The sequence below is a fragment of the Oryctolagus cuniculus genome, chromosome 10 (assembly GCF_051225735.1).
Source record: "Oryctolagus cuniculus isolate XC-2025 breed Fujian yellow rabbit chromosome 10, ASM5122573v1, whole genome shotgun sequence".
NCBI classification, from domain to species: Eukaryota; Metazoa; Chordata; class Mammalia; order Lagomorpha; family Leporidae; genus Oryctolagus; species Oryctolagus cuniculus.
In genome coordinates, this window is record NC_142876.1 from 57,329,083 (window position 1) to 57,345,663 (window position 16,581).

General features: G+C 45.3%; 1 protein-coding gene across 1 annotated transcript; it reads left to right on the forward strand.

Annotated features, from left to right (window-relative positions):
• Positions 1–14,896: 14,896 nt before the first annotated feature.
• Positions 14,897–16,319, forward strand: CETN1 (centrin 1). The gene has a single exon (XM_008261127.5). It carries the CDS (start codon positions 14,947–14,949, stop codon positions 15,463–15,465), a length of 519 nt encoding a protein of 172 aa, XP_008259349.1. The 5' UTR covers positions 14,897–14,946; the 3' UTR covers positions 15,466–16,319.
• Positions 16,320–16,581: the final 262 nt, after the last annotated feature.

Sequence of the window (16,581 nt, forward strand, 5' to 3'; positions counted from 1 at the left end):
TGCTGCTGGGGATCTGAGGACTTGCTAGCTTGGCAGTAACCCTTAGCCTGTGGACTGGCCAGAAGAAGCATACAAACAGGACACTGTGTCACACCAGTTATCAGCTGCCTGACTTGGGTGGTCTATAAGAGACAAAGCCCATCTCCATCACACTGTCCTCTCTGACTCTGTCCCCACCAGAACTCCCACGGCTCTCAGCTGCTCCCCAGTGCCTGGCATGCAGGAGGAACAGCAGACCTCCATGGGCCCCTGGCTCCCCTCCCTGGCCCCACCCCTAAAGTTCACGTGCTCACATCCTGTGCTTCAGCAAATGAACTGCCTGTGGCTCTGAACTGCTGCTCGCTTTCTCGCTGCTCCTCCTTTTATGTCTTCTCCTGAGACATAAAAGTCTTCTGCTCTTCCCTACTCCTTGTCCTTGTGGCCACTCACAATCACCCTGTAGAACACGCTCCTCCTCCCCTGCTGGTGGCGTCAGCCTCAGGGCTAGCTGTGTCTGCACCAGGTCTGGCTTTTCTCACCTGCTCCACTGTCCTGCTGGGTACTGGACGCTCTCCTGGAGGAACCTGAAGGTGAGTTTTCAGCCCTACCTTAGGGGATTCAGCAGAGCCAGAAAGTGAAGGCGCGTGTTCGTTTCCCACCACAACCACAGAAGTCTTTATTCACGAGACTCCATGGCCACCATTCATCATACACAGAGAAATGCTGACAAGGGCAAATTGTGGTGTAGCGGGTTAAGCCACCATTTGCACCACTTGCGTCTCATATCACAGTGCTGGTTTGAATCCCATCTGGTCTTCTTCCCATCCAGCTCCCTGCTTGTGCACCTGAGAAGGCAGCAGAAGATGACTCAAGTGCTTAAGCCCTTGCCACCCACTTGGAAGATCTGGATGGAGTTCTGGGCTCCTGGCTTCAGCCTGGCCCAGCCCTGGCCATTGTGGCTATTTGGGAAGTGAACCAGCAGATGGAAGATCTCTCTCCTGCTCTTTCTGTCTTTCCCTCTCTTCACTCTTTCAAATAAATCAAAGAGAGAGAAAAATGGTCACAAAAGAACAGTTTGCTATTTAAGAGGTTTTAGAAGATATTAGAGGAAGGTGAGTATATGCCCAAGAAGTGGCTTTACCCTTTGTTCTTTTTGATTTTCTGTGATTATATATTGATGGAATCAGCTTAGAGAAGTTTTGCTGAAATAAAAGACTTGGTTGATAGCTGCTTCAACTATATATTTGCACCTCCTTCTTATTAAATGACCTCTCACCATCAGCAAGCCAGGCCAACCCCTGCATGACTCAGCCCTGGAGAAAGACACAGAGGGGAGAGAAAGTACTGATTTTTAGAAAGTTACCATCTGCTAATGTCCTTCTCAGGAGGAATGAGAGAACTGACTCATGAAATATCAATCCATAGAAAGGGTAACTGGGGCAAGTGTTTGGCACAGCTGATATGCCACTTGGGATGCCTGTATCCCACCAGAGTGCCTGGTTCCACTTCCGATCCCAGCATCCTGCTAATGCTGACCGGCAGTAGGTGATGGCTTAAGTGCTTGGGACCCTGTTGCCCATGTGAGAGACGGGTTGGGTTCTGGTCTCCTGGATTCAGCCTGGCAGTCCTTGGCGTTGCCAGTATTTGGGGACTAGTAGATGGGGACCTCTCTCAGTCTCTCTGCATTTAAACACAATAAATAAATAAATATCTACTTTTAAAGGTAATCTAAATTATTTCATGAAATCTATGCTAAAATAAAGCAGGACTTGTTAATTTTTCTGCTCTATTTCCAAGCTCCCACTTTTATTAATCCTAAAAGAAGAAAGAAGCTAGCTGTAGCTGCAGCCAAACTTGGCAATGGAAACATCTTTTGCATCCATGCTATCTGTTTTTATTTAGGAACTGTATATGTTTTTATCCAGCCCTGTTCTATTCCATGTGTGATACATGAGCACATATACTACATTGTGGATCTTTCTATTGGGATGGGGGGATCACTTTAATTTATGGGTGACCCCCATTGTCACTTCCCCAAAACAGCGATGGAATTTTTCAATATCCTTGGAATAAATCCCTCCTGAGGAGCAGTAAACATAATATGACATTGTGTCAACCACGGATTTGCTTCAAGATCATTTACTTACAGTTCAACAACACTGCCGGCCACAGAGTGCCCTGTCAGCAAAAGCTGCATTGTTTGAAGCAGCTCAGGGAAACAGCCAGGGTTTCAGAATCCAAAGAATGTCGTTTTCCTGAATACCTCAGGATTACAAGATACTATAGAACCAATAAATTTGCTTCTTAAAATAGTCCAGAAGGAATTCTTAACTATCCGTACATGTTTGAAAGCTTAGGTTATGGATGGGGAGAGAGAACATAGTTTTGCCCCTTGGGCTTCTGTAACAAGCATCATGGGTAGCTTTATCCCCTCCTCCCTCCCCTCTTCTCTTTATGATTACTTTTTAAAGGGTAAATTCCAGAGGTAGATGACCTTTGGGGAGACAAAGATAGTGATGAAATGAAGAGAGATTATCTGCGAGAGACCTACTCGATGCACACTACCAAGCAGCAAACATTTCCCTGACCCAACACTGTTTCCCGGGACCGTGGTCTGGGTGATTTTTGGCAACTGTGGGGTAAATTGGGTCATCCTCTGCCTGGTGATATAATAACAAAATGGGCTGGAGGTTCTACACGCCTTTGTCATTTTATATGGGCAGTGACAAAAACCTAACCTGTAGGGCAGACCTTTGGTATTTGGCATACTGGCCATTTGGGAGGCCCACATCCCACGTAGGAGTGCCTGGGTTCAGGTCCTGGTGCTACTTCCAATTCTAGCTTCCTGCTAATGTACACCCTGGGAGGCAGATGATGGTTCAAGTACTTGGCTCTGTGTCATACACTTGGGATATTTGGATTGAGTTCCTGGCTCCTGGCTTCAGCTTGGCACAGTCCTGGCTGTTGCAGGCATTTAGGGAGTTGAAACAGCAGATACAAAATTGCTGTCTCCATCTCTCTGCCTTTTAAATAAAAATAAATTAAAAATTTTAAAATATCTCATTCATGTTTACATTACATTTTAAACATTTTTAAATGCTTTCCAATTTGCAATCTCATTTTTCTCACAACCACCCAGAGAAAAGACTATCATCATTTTACAAAGAAGGGAATTCAGGCCCAGAGACTTAAATAACTTGCTTAAGTTTGCCTGGAAATGGCTGGAGGGAGTGGGCCTTCAGCCTAGCAGTTAAGACATGTGAGCCCCACAGTGGAGTGCCTGACTTCAGTTCTTTGCTTTGGCTCCTGATTCCAAGTTTCTGCAAATGCAGACCCTGGGAGGCAGTGGTGATGAATTTTGGAGTGCCCATAGCATACAAATTTATTTAGCTTCCCTTCTTGCACGCCAACCATTGTGGCACCTGCTAAGGGTTGGAGGCCATCTCACCTCCAAGGCAGGAAGATGGTGGCTGCAGAAAAGACAAAAGTTTGCTGGAGTTGATCAATTCCAGGGTCCAAATTGTTATGAAGGTGAAAGGTCCACGTTGGGGTACAAATAGAATCTGAAGATGACTGGAGAAGCCAAAGCAAAGCTGGTTGATCACCCTCACCAACTGCCCAGCACTGAGGAAACCTGAAACAGAGTATTGTATCACTTTGACCAAAACTCATGTCTAGCTCCGCAGTGCCAACAATATCATCTTGGGGAAAGCATATGGAAAGTGGTATAGTTATATACACTGTCATTGAGCCAGGTGACTTTGCTGTCCGTAGAAATAGGCCAAATATGGTAAGCCAAGACATTGTGGCAAAAAATGTCCTCCATGAAGGATCTCTGTGTGAGACCCCAGTGGAAAAAAGCAGCCATCAAAAAGGATGTTCTTTTCTTTGAAGGGAAAAGAGAATTTCCACTTGCTTATGGCCTTATCTAAATACTGTTGGAGATGGTGGATTCAAAAGGCTTCCATAGTCTTGGCAGCTCATGTCAAGAGCCTCGGGTAATCACTGAGGTAATACATAAGAGTGTTAATTTTAAATTAACAGCAGAAGTCACTGTGCACTAACTCCCCATACAGGACCTCTGTCCTCAATGAGTTGTATTATAAGAATTAACTGTAAAACTAGTTCTCAAACAATTGTTTTGTATGTGTGTGCAAATTGTTGAAATCTTTACTAAGTATAGAGTTGATCTTCTGTGTATGAAGTTGATTGAAAATGAATCTTAATGGAGAATGGGACTGGGAAGGGGAGAGGGAGGAGGAGGTTGGGTGGGAAGGCAAGTATGATGGGAAGAATCACTATATTCCTAAAGTTGTACTTATGAAATTTGTACCCATTAAATAAAAGGTTTCTTTGGTAAAGAAAGAAAGGGGGGGGGAGGGAGAGAGGAAGGGGCAGGCCAAAGTAGACTGGTGAAAAGTCCAGCATGATGGGCAGGCATTGTGGTGCCACTTGGAATGCATATCAGCGTTCCTGTTCAAGTCCAAGCTACTTTTCTTTTCTTTTCTTTTCTTTTCTTTTCTTTTCTTTTCTTTTCTTTTCTTTTCTTTTCTTTTCTTCTTTTTTCTCTTCTCTTCTCTTCTTTTCTTTCTTTCATTCGAGAAGTAGAGTCACAGAGAGAGGGAGAGACAGAGAGAGAGGTCTTCCATCCAGTGGTTCACTCCCCAAATGTCTGCAATGACCAGAGCTGCACCGATCCAAAGACAGGAGCCAAGAGCCTCCTCCAGGTCTCCCATACAAGTGCAGGGGCCCAAGTATGTGGGCCACCCTCTGCTGCTCTCCCAGGCCATAACAGAGAGCCAGATTGGAAGAGGAACAGCTAGGACATGAATGGGCACCCACATGGGATGCTGGCACCGCAGGCGGAGGCCTAGCCACAGCACTGGTTCCTATTTGCTTCCAATCCAGCTTCTGCTAATGTGCCTGGCAAGGCAGGAGGTGATGGCCCAAGTACTTGAGTTCCTACCCATGTGTGAGACCTGATAGAATTCCCGATTTCTGGCTTCAGCCTGACCTCTCTCTGCCTGTCGTGGGCATTTGGGGGAGTGAACCAGTAGATGGAAGATCTCTCTCTGTCTCTTTGTCCCTTTGCCTTTCAAATAAATAAATCTTAAAAAAAAAAAAAAGTAAATCAAGCAAAACTGTTCTTTAATAAAATTTTCCAGACTATGTCTTTAAAAAAAAGTCTGTAAAGAAGACAAATGTGGCCGGTGCCGTGGCTCACTTGGTTAATCCTCCACTCCAGGCTCTAGTCCCTGTTGGGGTGCTGGGTACTAGTCCCAGTTGCTCCTCTTCCAGTCCAGCTCTCTGCTGTGACCCGAGAAGGCAGTGGAGGATGGCCCAAGTGCTTGGGTCCCTGCACCCGGATGGGAGACCGGGAAGAAGCACCCGGCTCCTGGCTTCAGATCGGCGCAGCGCTGGCCATAGCGGCCATTAAGGGAGTAAACCAATGGAAGGAAGACCTTTCTCTCTGTCTCTCTCTCACTGTCTATAACTCTACCTGTCAAATAAAACAAACAAACAAACAAAAGACAAATGCGTATATGAGGCATGTATAGAGACGTCAGATGTGCTAATGGATTTTTCAGTTGAACACAGGTTACGTGAGTAAAGAATTCACTGCTTGGCCTCCCTTGCAGCTCCCTGTGGCAATGTGCACAGGGAAGTATAGGCAACTTCTGGTTACAGAGTTCATGTTCCCCCTCTCTTGGCCCGAGTTCCCTTGGCAAAATCTGAAGCGAATGTTTAACTGAAGCAATTCCAGGGACAGAAGTGAGAGACAGGCAGAGCAACAAGGAAGGAGGAAGAGTGGCACCCAGTGGGTGATCCCAGAGGAGACACAGGGGGGATACATCCATGAGGACTAGCCTGCTACTACATGCTGTGAGTTCTCCTGCGCTGCTGGGCTGCACTTGCTGGGATGGCTGAGAAGCCCAGATTAGAAAGAGAGAGGCAGGGGGCACAGAACGAGGTGAGAGCACTGTCAGGTTGCATCTGTGCTAATGGGCGGAGCCTGCACAGATCTGTCATCTCAGGGGTGGTTAGGTGAGGCTTAGGGGATTTGAAGTAGTGCTCAAGCAGTCCTAATTCCTGCAGAACGAGATGCCTGAAGCAGTGAGGGATCACAGCTCACATAGATCTGGACAAACTAGGAGGGACAAGGCAACAACACTGAAGAAGGGGCAGACATTTGGTCCAGCGGTTAGGAGGTCATCTGGGATGCCCACATTCCACTCAGAGTACCTGGGTTCAAGTGCTGGCTCCGCTTCCAGTTGTGCTTCCTGCCAGTGTGCACCCTGGGAGGCAGCACATGATGGTCAAGGACTTCCACTGCTATGCACATGGAAGACCCATGCTGAATTCTAGTTTTCTGGCTTCAACCTGGCCAAGCCCTAGCCGTTGCATTGTTGCAGGCATTTGGGGAGTGAAATAGCAGATGTAAGATCTCTCTCTCCCTCTCTCTCTCTCCCTTTCAAATAAATAACATAACCAATTTTTTAACATACTGAAGGAGCTTGGGACCCTGGGAATATCTGAGCAGCCATGCATGCTTGGACTACACAAGAGAGAGAAACTCATCTATTTTGTTTAAACAACTGTTATTTTGGAAATGAATCAAAAGCAAGTCTAACAATCATAAGTGGTAAACAGCAAACTGGAATTTTTAGTGAATAAAAATTTTACATGTTAGCAACAAAACCATAGTCCATGCAGTGACCACACTGAAAAACTCACTGCTGGGTGGCTCAGTCCCTGACACCAAAGAACACATCCAATGGTTAGTACTGAGTAGTTGAATCAATGGTGTGGCTAATTGCCATTCAAGTCCAGTCTCTCCAAATACTTTATTAAATATATATATATATATATATATATTCTTGCCTTGATAAAGTAAAATAATACAAAGATAGTAATCTTTTTACAAATAAGATTATTTTATACCACTGTATAATAATGACTGCTCAAGGAGAATTGAAACAGCTTACAGAACACTAAATACACCCTCACTGGATAACGGATATGTAATTAGCATTGAAAGTTGAAGAGACCGTGTAAAACACCTTGCCAGAGTGCGCACAACATGCTAATGGCAAGAGACCACATGACGAGGGAGGGAATGGTGACACAGAAGCAAGGAGACTTGACCAAGGTGGCAAAGCTTGGAAGTGGCAGAGCCAGTGTGTGACAACAGCTATGTCTGGCTCAAAACCCAGTGCCTTACCCGTTATGCTAAATCTGATTGACTACAACATTAAGATCTGATATCCTCTGAGGCTTCAGCATGTCCATGAGCACTTCACCTGTATGTGTTGCCTAAAAGCAGGGTTGGGGTGGGGGGCAGGGCTTAAGAGAAGGGAATTGGAGCTGAGATCAGAAAACCGGGGTTGAGTAAAACCTTGCTGCTTGCTGTGTGCCTTGGAAAATAGCTGAGAGCGTCTGACTTCAGGTGCTTCATTGATAAAATGGGAATAATAAAAACTACAGCTTTTTAAAAAGGTTTTTGTAAAAATTACTCATTTACGTGAGAGACAGAGAGCTCCCATCCACTGGTTCGCTCCCTAACTGCTTGCCAACAGCTGAGGCTGGGCCAGGCCCAATCCAGGTCTCCCACATGGGTGACAAGGACCCAGTTACTTGAGCCATCATTGCTGCTTTCCAAGATGCCGGAGTCTAGAAACCAGAGCTGGGTAGCAAACACAGGCACTCAGGTGGGGCCAGGCAGCTGAACTGCTAAGCTAAGTGTTTGTCCCCAGGAATTGATTTTTATCCAAAATTCACTTCTCAGAGCTTTTCAAAATAGGAAGTGTTCTCATCATAAACGACACGAGTTTCCTCTACCATCCTCTATCCCATCCATTTGTCTTTCCAGTTCTCTGGGAGCTGGGGACAGACGTCGGGGGACATGGCAGTTGTCGGGCATGGAGGTAGTTCTAGCTCCCAGTGGTTCTGTCCCTCCTGATGCCATGCATAGGGCCTCATGGGAGACCTTGAAGGCTAAACCAAAATAGGCCTCCCTGCCAATCCCGGGGGCCTAGAGGCCCAGAGGGGTCCTAGGAGAAGGATCACTAGGATGTGGCTGGCAGACTGGGCTCCTCTCCTTCCAAGCCGGTTCAGGGAAGCAAATGAGGCAGATTCATGGCTTCATCTCCAGTAGTTCACCTGCTGCTGCCGCGGGGTCTACGCTGCGCTCAGCCTTCAGGAAAGATGTCTATGCCGTGCTACAGGAACCAGGCACCAACAGGCTTTAGGCAGGAATTCCAGCCTCCCTGGGTCTCTGCTCCGTTCTCTGAGAAGCGTCATTGTCACATGGAGGAGGTGACCACCAGGACTGCGTGAACAGCACGTGCAGCCCAAAGGTGGTTTGAGTGACTTTCTTTCCAGAACTTGCACAAGTTCCTTGCTTTTCTTTTTAAATTTGAATTTCAACATCCTTAAAAAAAAAAAAGGCACAAATTCTCCAGGTCACTGCTAATCCCTAAACACTTCCTTACCGTGAAGCCCACACGTGGCTCCTTCTGTGTTACCCAACACCCCTGTGGGCCTCTGACCTTTTTGACCTCTGGTGAGCAGCAAATTCTCCTCAGTTAATAGCCTCCGAGTCAGTGTCAGAGGCTGAAGCTGCAGGGCTCCTGGAGAATGAAAAGAAGGTGGATCAAAGAGTAAATGTTAGCTCAGTTGAAGAGAGATTTTAAAAATCCAACTAAGCTGTTCCTGGACCCCTTCGTTCTGCATTTTCTGTTGGATGCCTGTACCCGATGCAGCCTGTGTGAACTACTTACAGGGTGATACAAAGCCCAGCTGGTTTGCTTCGAGTTTAGATCAGCGTCGAGCCCATCTTTGCTCTGTTTTCCTCGGAGCAGTGCTTTCAACTTGGGCTAATCAGGGTTCCAGGAAGACAAGGGGAACAGGGGAAGGGGCAGTCTTTCTCTCACCCACTGGATGTATTTCACTTTATTCTGTTAAGTTCAAAATGCTCTGGGGGCTCATTCCCTCTTCCTTTGTTTCTTCTTCACACTTTTCTTCTTCCGCCTTCTTCTATGACTCCTAAACCAGACGATGTAAAAGTGGAAGGTTGAGGCACATGGATGTGTAAGTGGGTAAGGGGAGAAGCACTGTAGATCTTGATTTTACTCTCCTTGAGCCCTATATTAAATCAATCCCACGTCTGCGTTTGCCAAAGCACGTAAGAATCTCGAAGTTCCTGGTTGTGTCCTTGGACTAGTCTTAAAGTCACAAAATAAGCCAAGTGCATTTTTTTTTTGAGGGAATCAAATTTGCTCATTTAAAACCATAATAGAACTTGCCAATGTGCTATGAGATATAAAGCAAAATATGCTTTTTAGAAAGAAAACACACGATGATAAAGATATTTCATGCTTGTTGCAGGCTTCTTCCAAATGTTTCCTTGGATCCCAGGGGAATGTTGTAACGTCTCCTTTGCTATTAGGAATATTTGGGTGAAAGTTTGAGAAACAGTGTGAAATTCTGCCTTAAAATACAACCTACTTTTGTATCTGAAAGGAGTATTTTCTTCATTTCTGGGGTTCGTGGAATGAGAAATCGTGTAGCCCTTGGCTGGATACTTCAGTCTGTTCCTGGGCCTGCCAAGAAGGCTTGGGCTTGAGTCATCGGACCTGACTTCATATTCCTATTCGGAGACCACCGGGATTGTAAAACGTTTGCTGCGGAGTCCATTTCTTGTAAATTGCTCTGCTTTATTTAAGAATAAGTAGTTCAGCTCTGTAGTTGCTGGTTTGGGGGTTCCTCCTCCACCATCCCAGAACAGCTGTCCTGCTTATGTAGGAGCAGCATCACGCATTTGCATTTTCTCTGTTCTGCATTTGTTGGAAGGTAAATAGGCAGCAAAAAGGAGCTTTCTTATGCATGTTTTCTGCCTTGGGTGGCACCTGGAATTTGCTGAATTTGCTGAGTGCAACTTAAATTTTAAAAGTCTCCTGAGCCTCACCTATTTCATGCCCTGCAAGTTGAATGGAAAAGCAAATAATCAGCATAAGCAAGCTGCATGGGTCCTTTCTTTTGGTCTCAACTGACTCCAGATCCAGTTGTGGAATTCCAGTCCTCCCCCCTACTTCCAGCTGTTCAGGCTCCCTGTCCAGACTTAAACAATCACCTCCTTTCCCCTTCTCAGATAATCAACAGCCGATTTTGCATATAACCTAGGACACTGTGGAACAAAAACTTTGGAGTGCAAAAAACCTCCCAGACTGACCAACCAAAAAATCCTCATATCCACTGATTTTCTAAGACATCCTGCTTTCTTTATATTGGTCTCCTTAGAACTTGAAAAATGACTTTAAAGTGATGAAGCTGATTTTACATGCATTGTGTAGACTTTCACTTATGCCAACCAAAGGCCCTTTGGGGGGTGCTGCTTCCCACTAACTTGTACATAGCATTGAAAGCAGGCAACGGAGTGAAGCAGAACTAAAGAACAGAAGTAGATACCCAGCCAGACTGGGACTCTGTTTTTAACAAATTCCTGGCAAATCTTCCCAGGAAAGATGCTGTATTATTGTTAGGTTTAGGGAAGAAAATGGGTATCATCTCTTCCCAGTCAGAATACATTTTGGTAATAATCTCAACTTTTGGAGAAGACAACATAGTATTGGCACCCGTGGCAGCCAGCTTGTCTCAACTATCTTTTATTTTATTTTATTTTACTTTTTTTGCTGACACAGTAATGGAGTACAGTTCAGAGAGACAAAAAGTAAGGATATTATAGCAAAGTTTTATTAAAGTGTTGCCAAGGGAGAAGGAGCCAGTCAAGAGAAAACATGGCCCCATTTCTTCCTGGTTTGGGGCATTGTCTGGTGATGAGCCCTTGATGCTCTTGATTGGCATTTTTTTTTAAAGATTTATCTTTATTTATTTATTTGAAAGTCAGAGTTACACAGAGAGAGAGAGAGAGAGGTCTTCCATCTGATGGTTCACTCTCCAGCTGGCCGCAATGGCCAGAGCTGTGCCGATCTGAAGCCAGGAGCCAGGAGCTTCTTCCGGGTCCCACATGGGTGCGGGGGCCCAAGAACTTGGGCCATCTTCTACTGCCTTCCCAGGCCATAGCAGAGAGCTGGATTGGAAGTGGAGCAGCCGGGACTAGAACTGGCGCCCATATGGGATGCCAGTGCTTCAGACCAGGGCGTTAACCTGCTGTGCCACAGCGCCGGCCCCCATGATTGGCATTTGTGATTGACATCTGGCTTTTCTTTCATGTGGCTGTAAACCAAAACTTTCTGGTTTGGCTGAGGCTGCATTTTAGCCACAAATTAAATTCAAAGAAGGCAGTTTTGGGTGAACCCCCCTTAGAGAACAGGGTCCTTGGTCTCACCCTTGGAGGAGGGTCTTTTTTGTGGCCCCTCCCAGTGACTCCTGTCTAATTATCTGCCTGACAGTATTGTTACAGAACAAGGTGGGTTTGCTCCCCACATGCTGTGTGATGTCAGTCTTTTGAGAGGAGAGAGCCTTTATTACTGACCAGTAAGGGAGCAGGAGAAATTGAAATCACGCCGCTACACAATGTCTTTGACACGGATGCTGGGTACTGTCATGTCCTAGTGTTGTAGGCAGGCATACAGGATAAAATTGATTAGGCTTGTGAACTGGAAGACTACACCTTCAGCACTGTGTGACCTCATGCCCTTACCAGGCCACACCTGTGTGCGCACCGGCCAATCAGACTAATTAACCACTCCCCTTTGAAAGTGGATTAAAGGCCTGGAACACAGTGGGCCCAGGCTTTTTTTTTTTTTTTTTGGTCTTTTGCCTCTTTTGCCATTGCAGGCCACCATGACAGGGAACACTGAACCATCAAAGGAGCAAGCAAAGGGTGGGAGCTAGATTCTGGGCAGTCTCCCCGCCCTCTCCAGAAGAACCATGAATATTCCTCCCCTGTCTGAGAATGTACCTCCCATTTTATTAAACAATAGATAACTACAGCTCAAAGACAGGGCCAACTCCCCTTCAAAGGAGCTTGCACTACTGGGGAGTGTGTACTTCCATTTTCTCAATAAAATGCCTGCTACTATTTGCTATTCTCGAATTCCTTCTCAAGGCAAAGTCAAGAGCCAGGTGTTTGCTGTGCTGAACCAGCGGGATTTGGAGTCAATCAGGCCAGCTTGGAGTTTTCAGGTTTAGCAACGTTCCTGAGAATGCAGGAGCCTAAAGGAACAGTTCAAGATCAGTGTGATTAACAAAATCTCGGCACTGCACCCAGCCAGGCTACACTCTAAATTCCAGAGCTACCACTGATGGATTAGCCATGTTGGTCACCTTGCTGGTGCTTCATTTTTTTTTTTTTCCATTTGCAAAGGCAGAAATGATTGCAAGGATGGAATGAGAATACAAACGGGGGGACAAGCACAACGCCAGGCACACGGTAATCTAAGTCCCCTGCCCCTTTTAAGTCAGAGTTTGGATGATGAACATAAAGTAAATCTCCACCAAGAACTGTCTCTGACCCAAAGCACTGTTTTCAATGAAAAGGAGCTCTTGGTGGCCTAATGTTGTGACTGTTGATTGCACACATCTGGAAACTATGACAACTGCTTTGCTTTCTGCTCAACTTGGCCCAAATGTAGCTCTATATAAGGCAGCTTCTATCTTTCAGTTTTTCCCAACACATCATAGCTTGGCTTGAAGATGGGCAGAGGGGTAGGTGTCAAAGGAAATGCACAGTGTCTGGGAAGAATTCCGATTCCACTAAGAGTTACCAGTGAGGTACAGCCACACCGCGGCCCTGTCCCTGGGACTGTTGTGGATCATCTGGCACTGGAGATGTGTCAGAAAGCCTCATGTTCATGCCGCCTCTGCAGATGCTCCCGATGAGTCTGGGTAAAGGACTTTTCCAAAGTCACAGGCACAGTCGGTCATGGACTTGGGGTGGGATTCCAAGCTTTTTGACATGGGATAAAACAGGGCAGGGGAATGAGCAGTGTTGCAAGATTTGCAACTATCACACCTGCCTGCCAGAGTCTACTTAGAGTTGACATCACCAGCAACAAGTGCTGGAAGGCAGGGGACCGGAGGGACCAGGGAAGTTTGTTTGTTTGTTTGTTTTTGCCTTTAGAAATTCTGTGTCCAGACCCTCTGTCCACTACCTAACACATCAATTGGGTCAGGTAGTCAGACAGGGCTAATGAAACATGCTTAGTTTTTTTCATTGTTATAATGCAATACCTGGGACCAGCTAACTCCTTTAAGAGATCTTTCTAGGTCACAGTTCTGGAGGTTCGAGGGCATGGCATCTGCATTGGCTCAGTTCGGTGAGGGCCCTCTGGGCTGTGTCACTTCATAGTCACAGCAACGGTGAGAGCACAGCACTGGACAGAGAGCAGGAGAGCTGCATGGGCCAGCTTCAGGCTATGAACCACCAAGGGAACACAGAACTACCTTAATGCCTTCCTAAGGGCAGCACCTCTAATGACCTAAAGACCTCTCAGTAGGCCCCACCTTTTAAAGGTCTCACCCCCTCCCCATACCTCCCCCTACCCCCACCCCACCAAGCCTCCAACACAGGAACTTTGAGGGAGAAACAGACAACTATAACACAACTATACCACACGCCATGGAAACAATATCTGCCCACAAATTTTAAAAACAGCTTGTAAAGCGCTTCCAGCATCGTTTAATCTTTTGGGGTTTTTTGGTTTGCTTTATGTTGATGGTTCAGAAGGTATTTCAGGATAGCATTGTTATGCATTTATTCTACAAATATTTGTTAATCCACCTATTACGTGACATTTAAGCACTGTTCTAGGTGCTGAGCATACAAAAACTCTTCCAAGTTTCCTCTGTTGTAACAGATTGAGTAGTGATAAATTCAGATTTTTTGGACAAAGAATTCTAACAAATTAAAGTCATCTTTTTAAAAAATATTGTTTAAAGACATATGCAACTATTCTGATGGGAATTCCTCTGTGGGCTTATTTGGTAACTTTTTTTCTTTTTTTTTTTTTTTTTCACCTGAAAAGCTTCCATTTTTCAATTGCTCCTCTGGTTTCCAGGAGGACCCCTTTGTTTCCAGGAGCCAATTCTGAGTCCTAATGTGCTCTGCATCATCTCCTGTTCTGTCCACTGTCAAGGGAAGACTCCCAGAGCATGCGGCTGAGCACAACCCTGATTGGATGTTAAACTGTAAGAGAGTAATGTGCTGCCAGAGTTTGAAAAAAAAAAAAACCTACCAGAAAACTGGAATACAGTATTACAACTCTCCCTCCGAATCAAAAGCCTAGTAAATGAAATTAGGACCATTATTCAAGTGCAATTATACGAAGTCAAATTGAAACACCAAAAATAAATCATACATTTGGATATTACATTTCATATTTGAGAACATGCCAGGAGTTTTATTATTGCTGAGTGTAATGTCAGGAGACAAACTTCTACAAATTGTATACATAACTTTTTCCATTTTATCTGCTTTCCATTTATGTCAAGTTGAACACATGGTATGACTTTTAATATTCTCTTTCCCTTCTCCTTCCCCATATTTAATGCCAAGTGAACAAACTTAATCTTGATTATCCTAAATTTGCCCTTCAGTAACCTCAAAACCAAGAATGTTTTTAAAATTAGTATGGAAAAGGAGAGAGAGGAAGAACTTCCAAATGAACCTGATGGGTTTGATGGATGCTAACCAATGGCCCGTAAAGAAGACCAGCGAGCGGTGAATTATGGAAGACAACGCGCTACAGGCAGTTCTGGCCAGCTCGGGAATCAACTCCTGGAAAGTCGGTTATAAACCCAGGGACTGTGGATGTTAACGTAAATAAGATCTCCCAGATGTGGAGGCCTTAGCCGGCAGGGGCTCCCTGCGCCGGAGCGGGGACAGAGCTCCGCTTTGAGGATGAACGCGGGGACATCCCGCGTCTCCTCGTGGGGGCGCCTGGGCGCAGGCGCAGTGGCAACGGCAGCGCTGGCGGCGTTAGCGTTAACAACTGCCGGGCCAGGATGGCGTCCAGCTTCAAGAAGCCGAACTCGGCTCCCGCCAGCCAGAGGAAGAAGTCGGGTCCGAAGCCCGAACTCACTGAAGATCAGAAGCAAGAAGTTCGAGAGGCGTTTGACCTCTTCGATGCCGATGGAAGTGGCACCATCGACGTGAAGGAGCTGAAGGTGGCCATGAGGGCGCTGGGCTTCGAACCCAGGAAGGAAGAGATCAAGAAAATGATCTCGGAGGTGGACAAGGAGGGCACGGGGAAGATCAGCTTCAACGACTTCCTGGCTGTGATGACTCAGAAGATGGCCGAGAAGGACACCAAAGAAGAAATCCTGAAGGCTTTCCGGCTCTTTGATGACGACGAGACGGGGAAGATCTCTTTCAAAAACCTCAAGCGCGTGGCCAACGAGCTGGGCGAGAACCTCACGGATGAGGAGCTGCAGGAAATGATCGACGAGGCTGATCGGGACGGGGACGGCGAGGTGAACGAGGAGGAGTTTCTGAAGATCATGAAAAAGACCAGCCTCTATTAAAGTCGCTGGCACGGGACGCCATTCGCCCGAGTTTTGTGAGACTGTCACTTTGAGGGCAGTGGCTGTCTCTAGCTCTTCTTTTTCCTCCTAATTTGTCTTGATCAATTTCCAAACCTCTAGCTCAATTACAGACTTTGAAAGATGCATGCAACATGAGTTTTGGTTTTTAATTCTCAAGAGCAGACCTGGAGTACATTAGGTTAAAGTGCATCCGTTATTTTCCTCGCGAGTGTGGACATCTATCAAACTAAAACCAGGACAGCTTCTTGGGACGAGCAGAAATAGGGTTCCCTTGTCACTTCTTTGGTGGTCTTAGATGATCTTGCTTCATATATGATTTCTTCAGTTGAAGCCATTATCCTAGCATAATCATTTAACTACTGATTTAAAGGAAACTGGAATGGCGATTTAAGAACTTACTGAGCTCAGGAAAGGTACCAAAGTATAGGCTTGCCTGTGGGTGGTAGTGAACTGTGCAATTTAGACTATTTTCTGGCTTCCTCACATATGTATGATTCTTTGTGTATAAATTATCTACTGTGAGCAGTGCAGGACCACTATGTGTACCTGGGCTATTGAATAAAATTTGATGAAGACGTTAAGCTAACAATTTTGAGTATTTACAAAAGTAAGATCTTCATTTAAGCAATCGTAAAAAATGTCAAATACATTTTAAGCTACTTATCTGTTCTTGAAAAGATCAATGAATGTTTTAGGCATTATAGCACTAGAACATAACTTAGCCATTTCATTACTGCTTAATTACAAGGCGCTATCCACCTACCTGTTCTTAGAACATCATAACTGGAGGTAATTGAGCCCCCCCCGCCCCGACCCCTGATGTACTTTAGACATTAGAGTGTCTGAGATACAGATAGTTCTCTGGTTCTCTATTTTATACATTTTAGTAAATTCACTGTGATTTGCATGTGTGTAAATAATATTACTTGTTCTTTTATAAATTAACTCTTTCTTGCTTTGAAATAAAGATGCCTACTCTTAAATAATTGAAGTTAGAGAAAATTTAAATAATGTGACTGTGGGAAGATAATATAATCTGTTTGCCAAGATGGAAGCTTTCACTAAGGTTTTGGAAATAGGCAACAAAGTTATTCA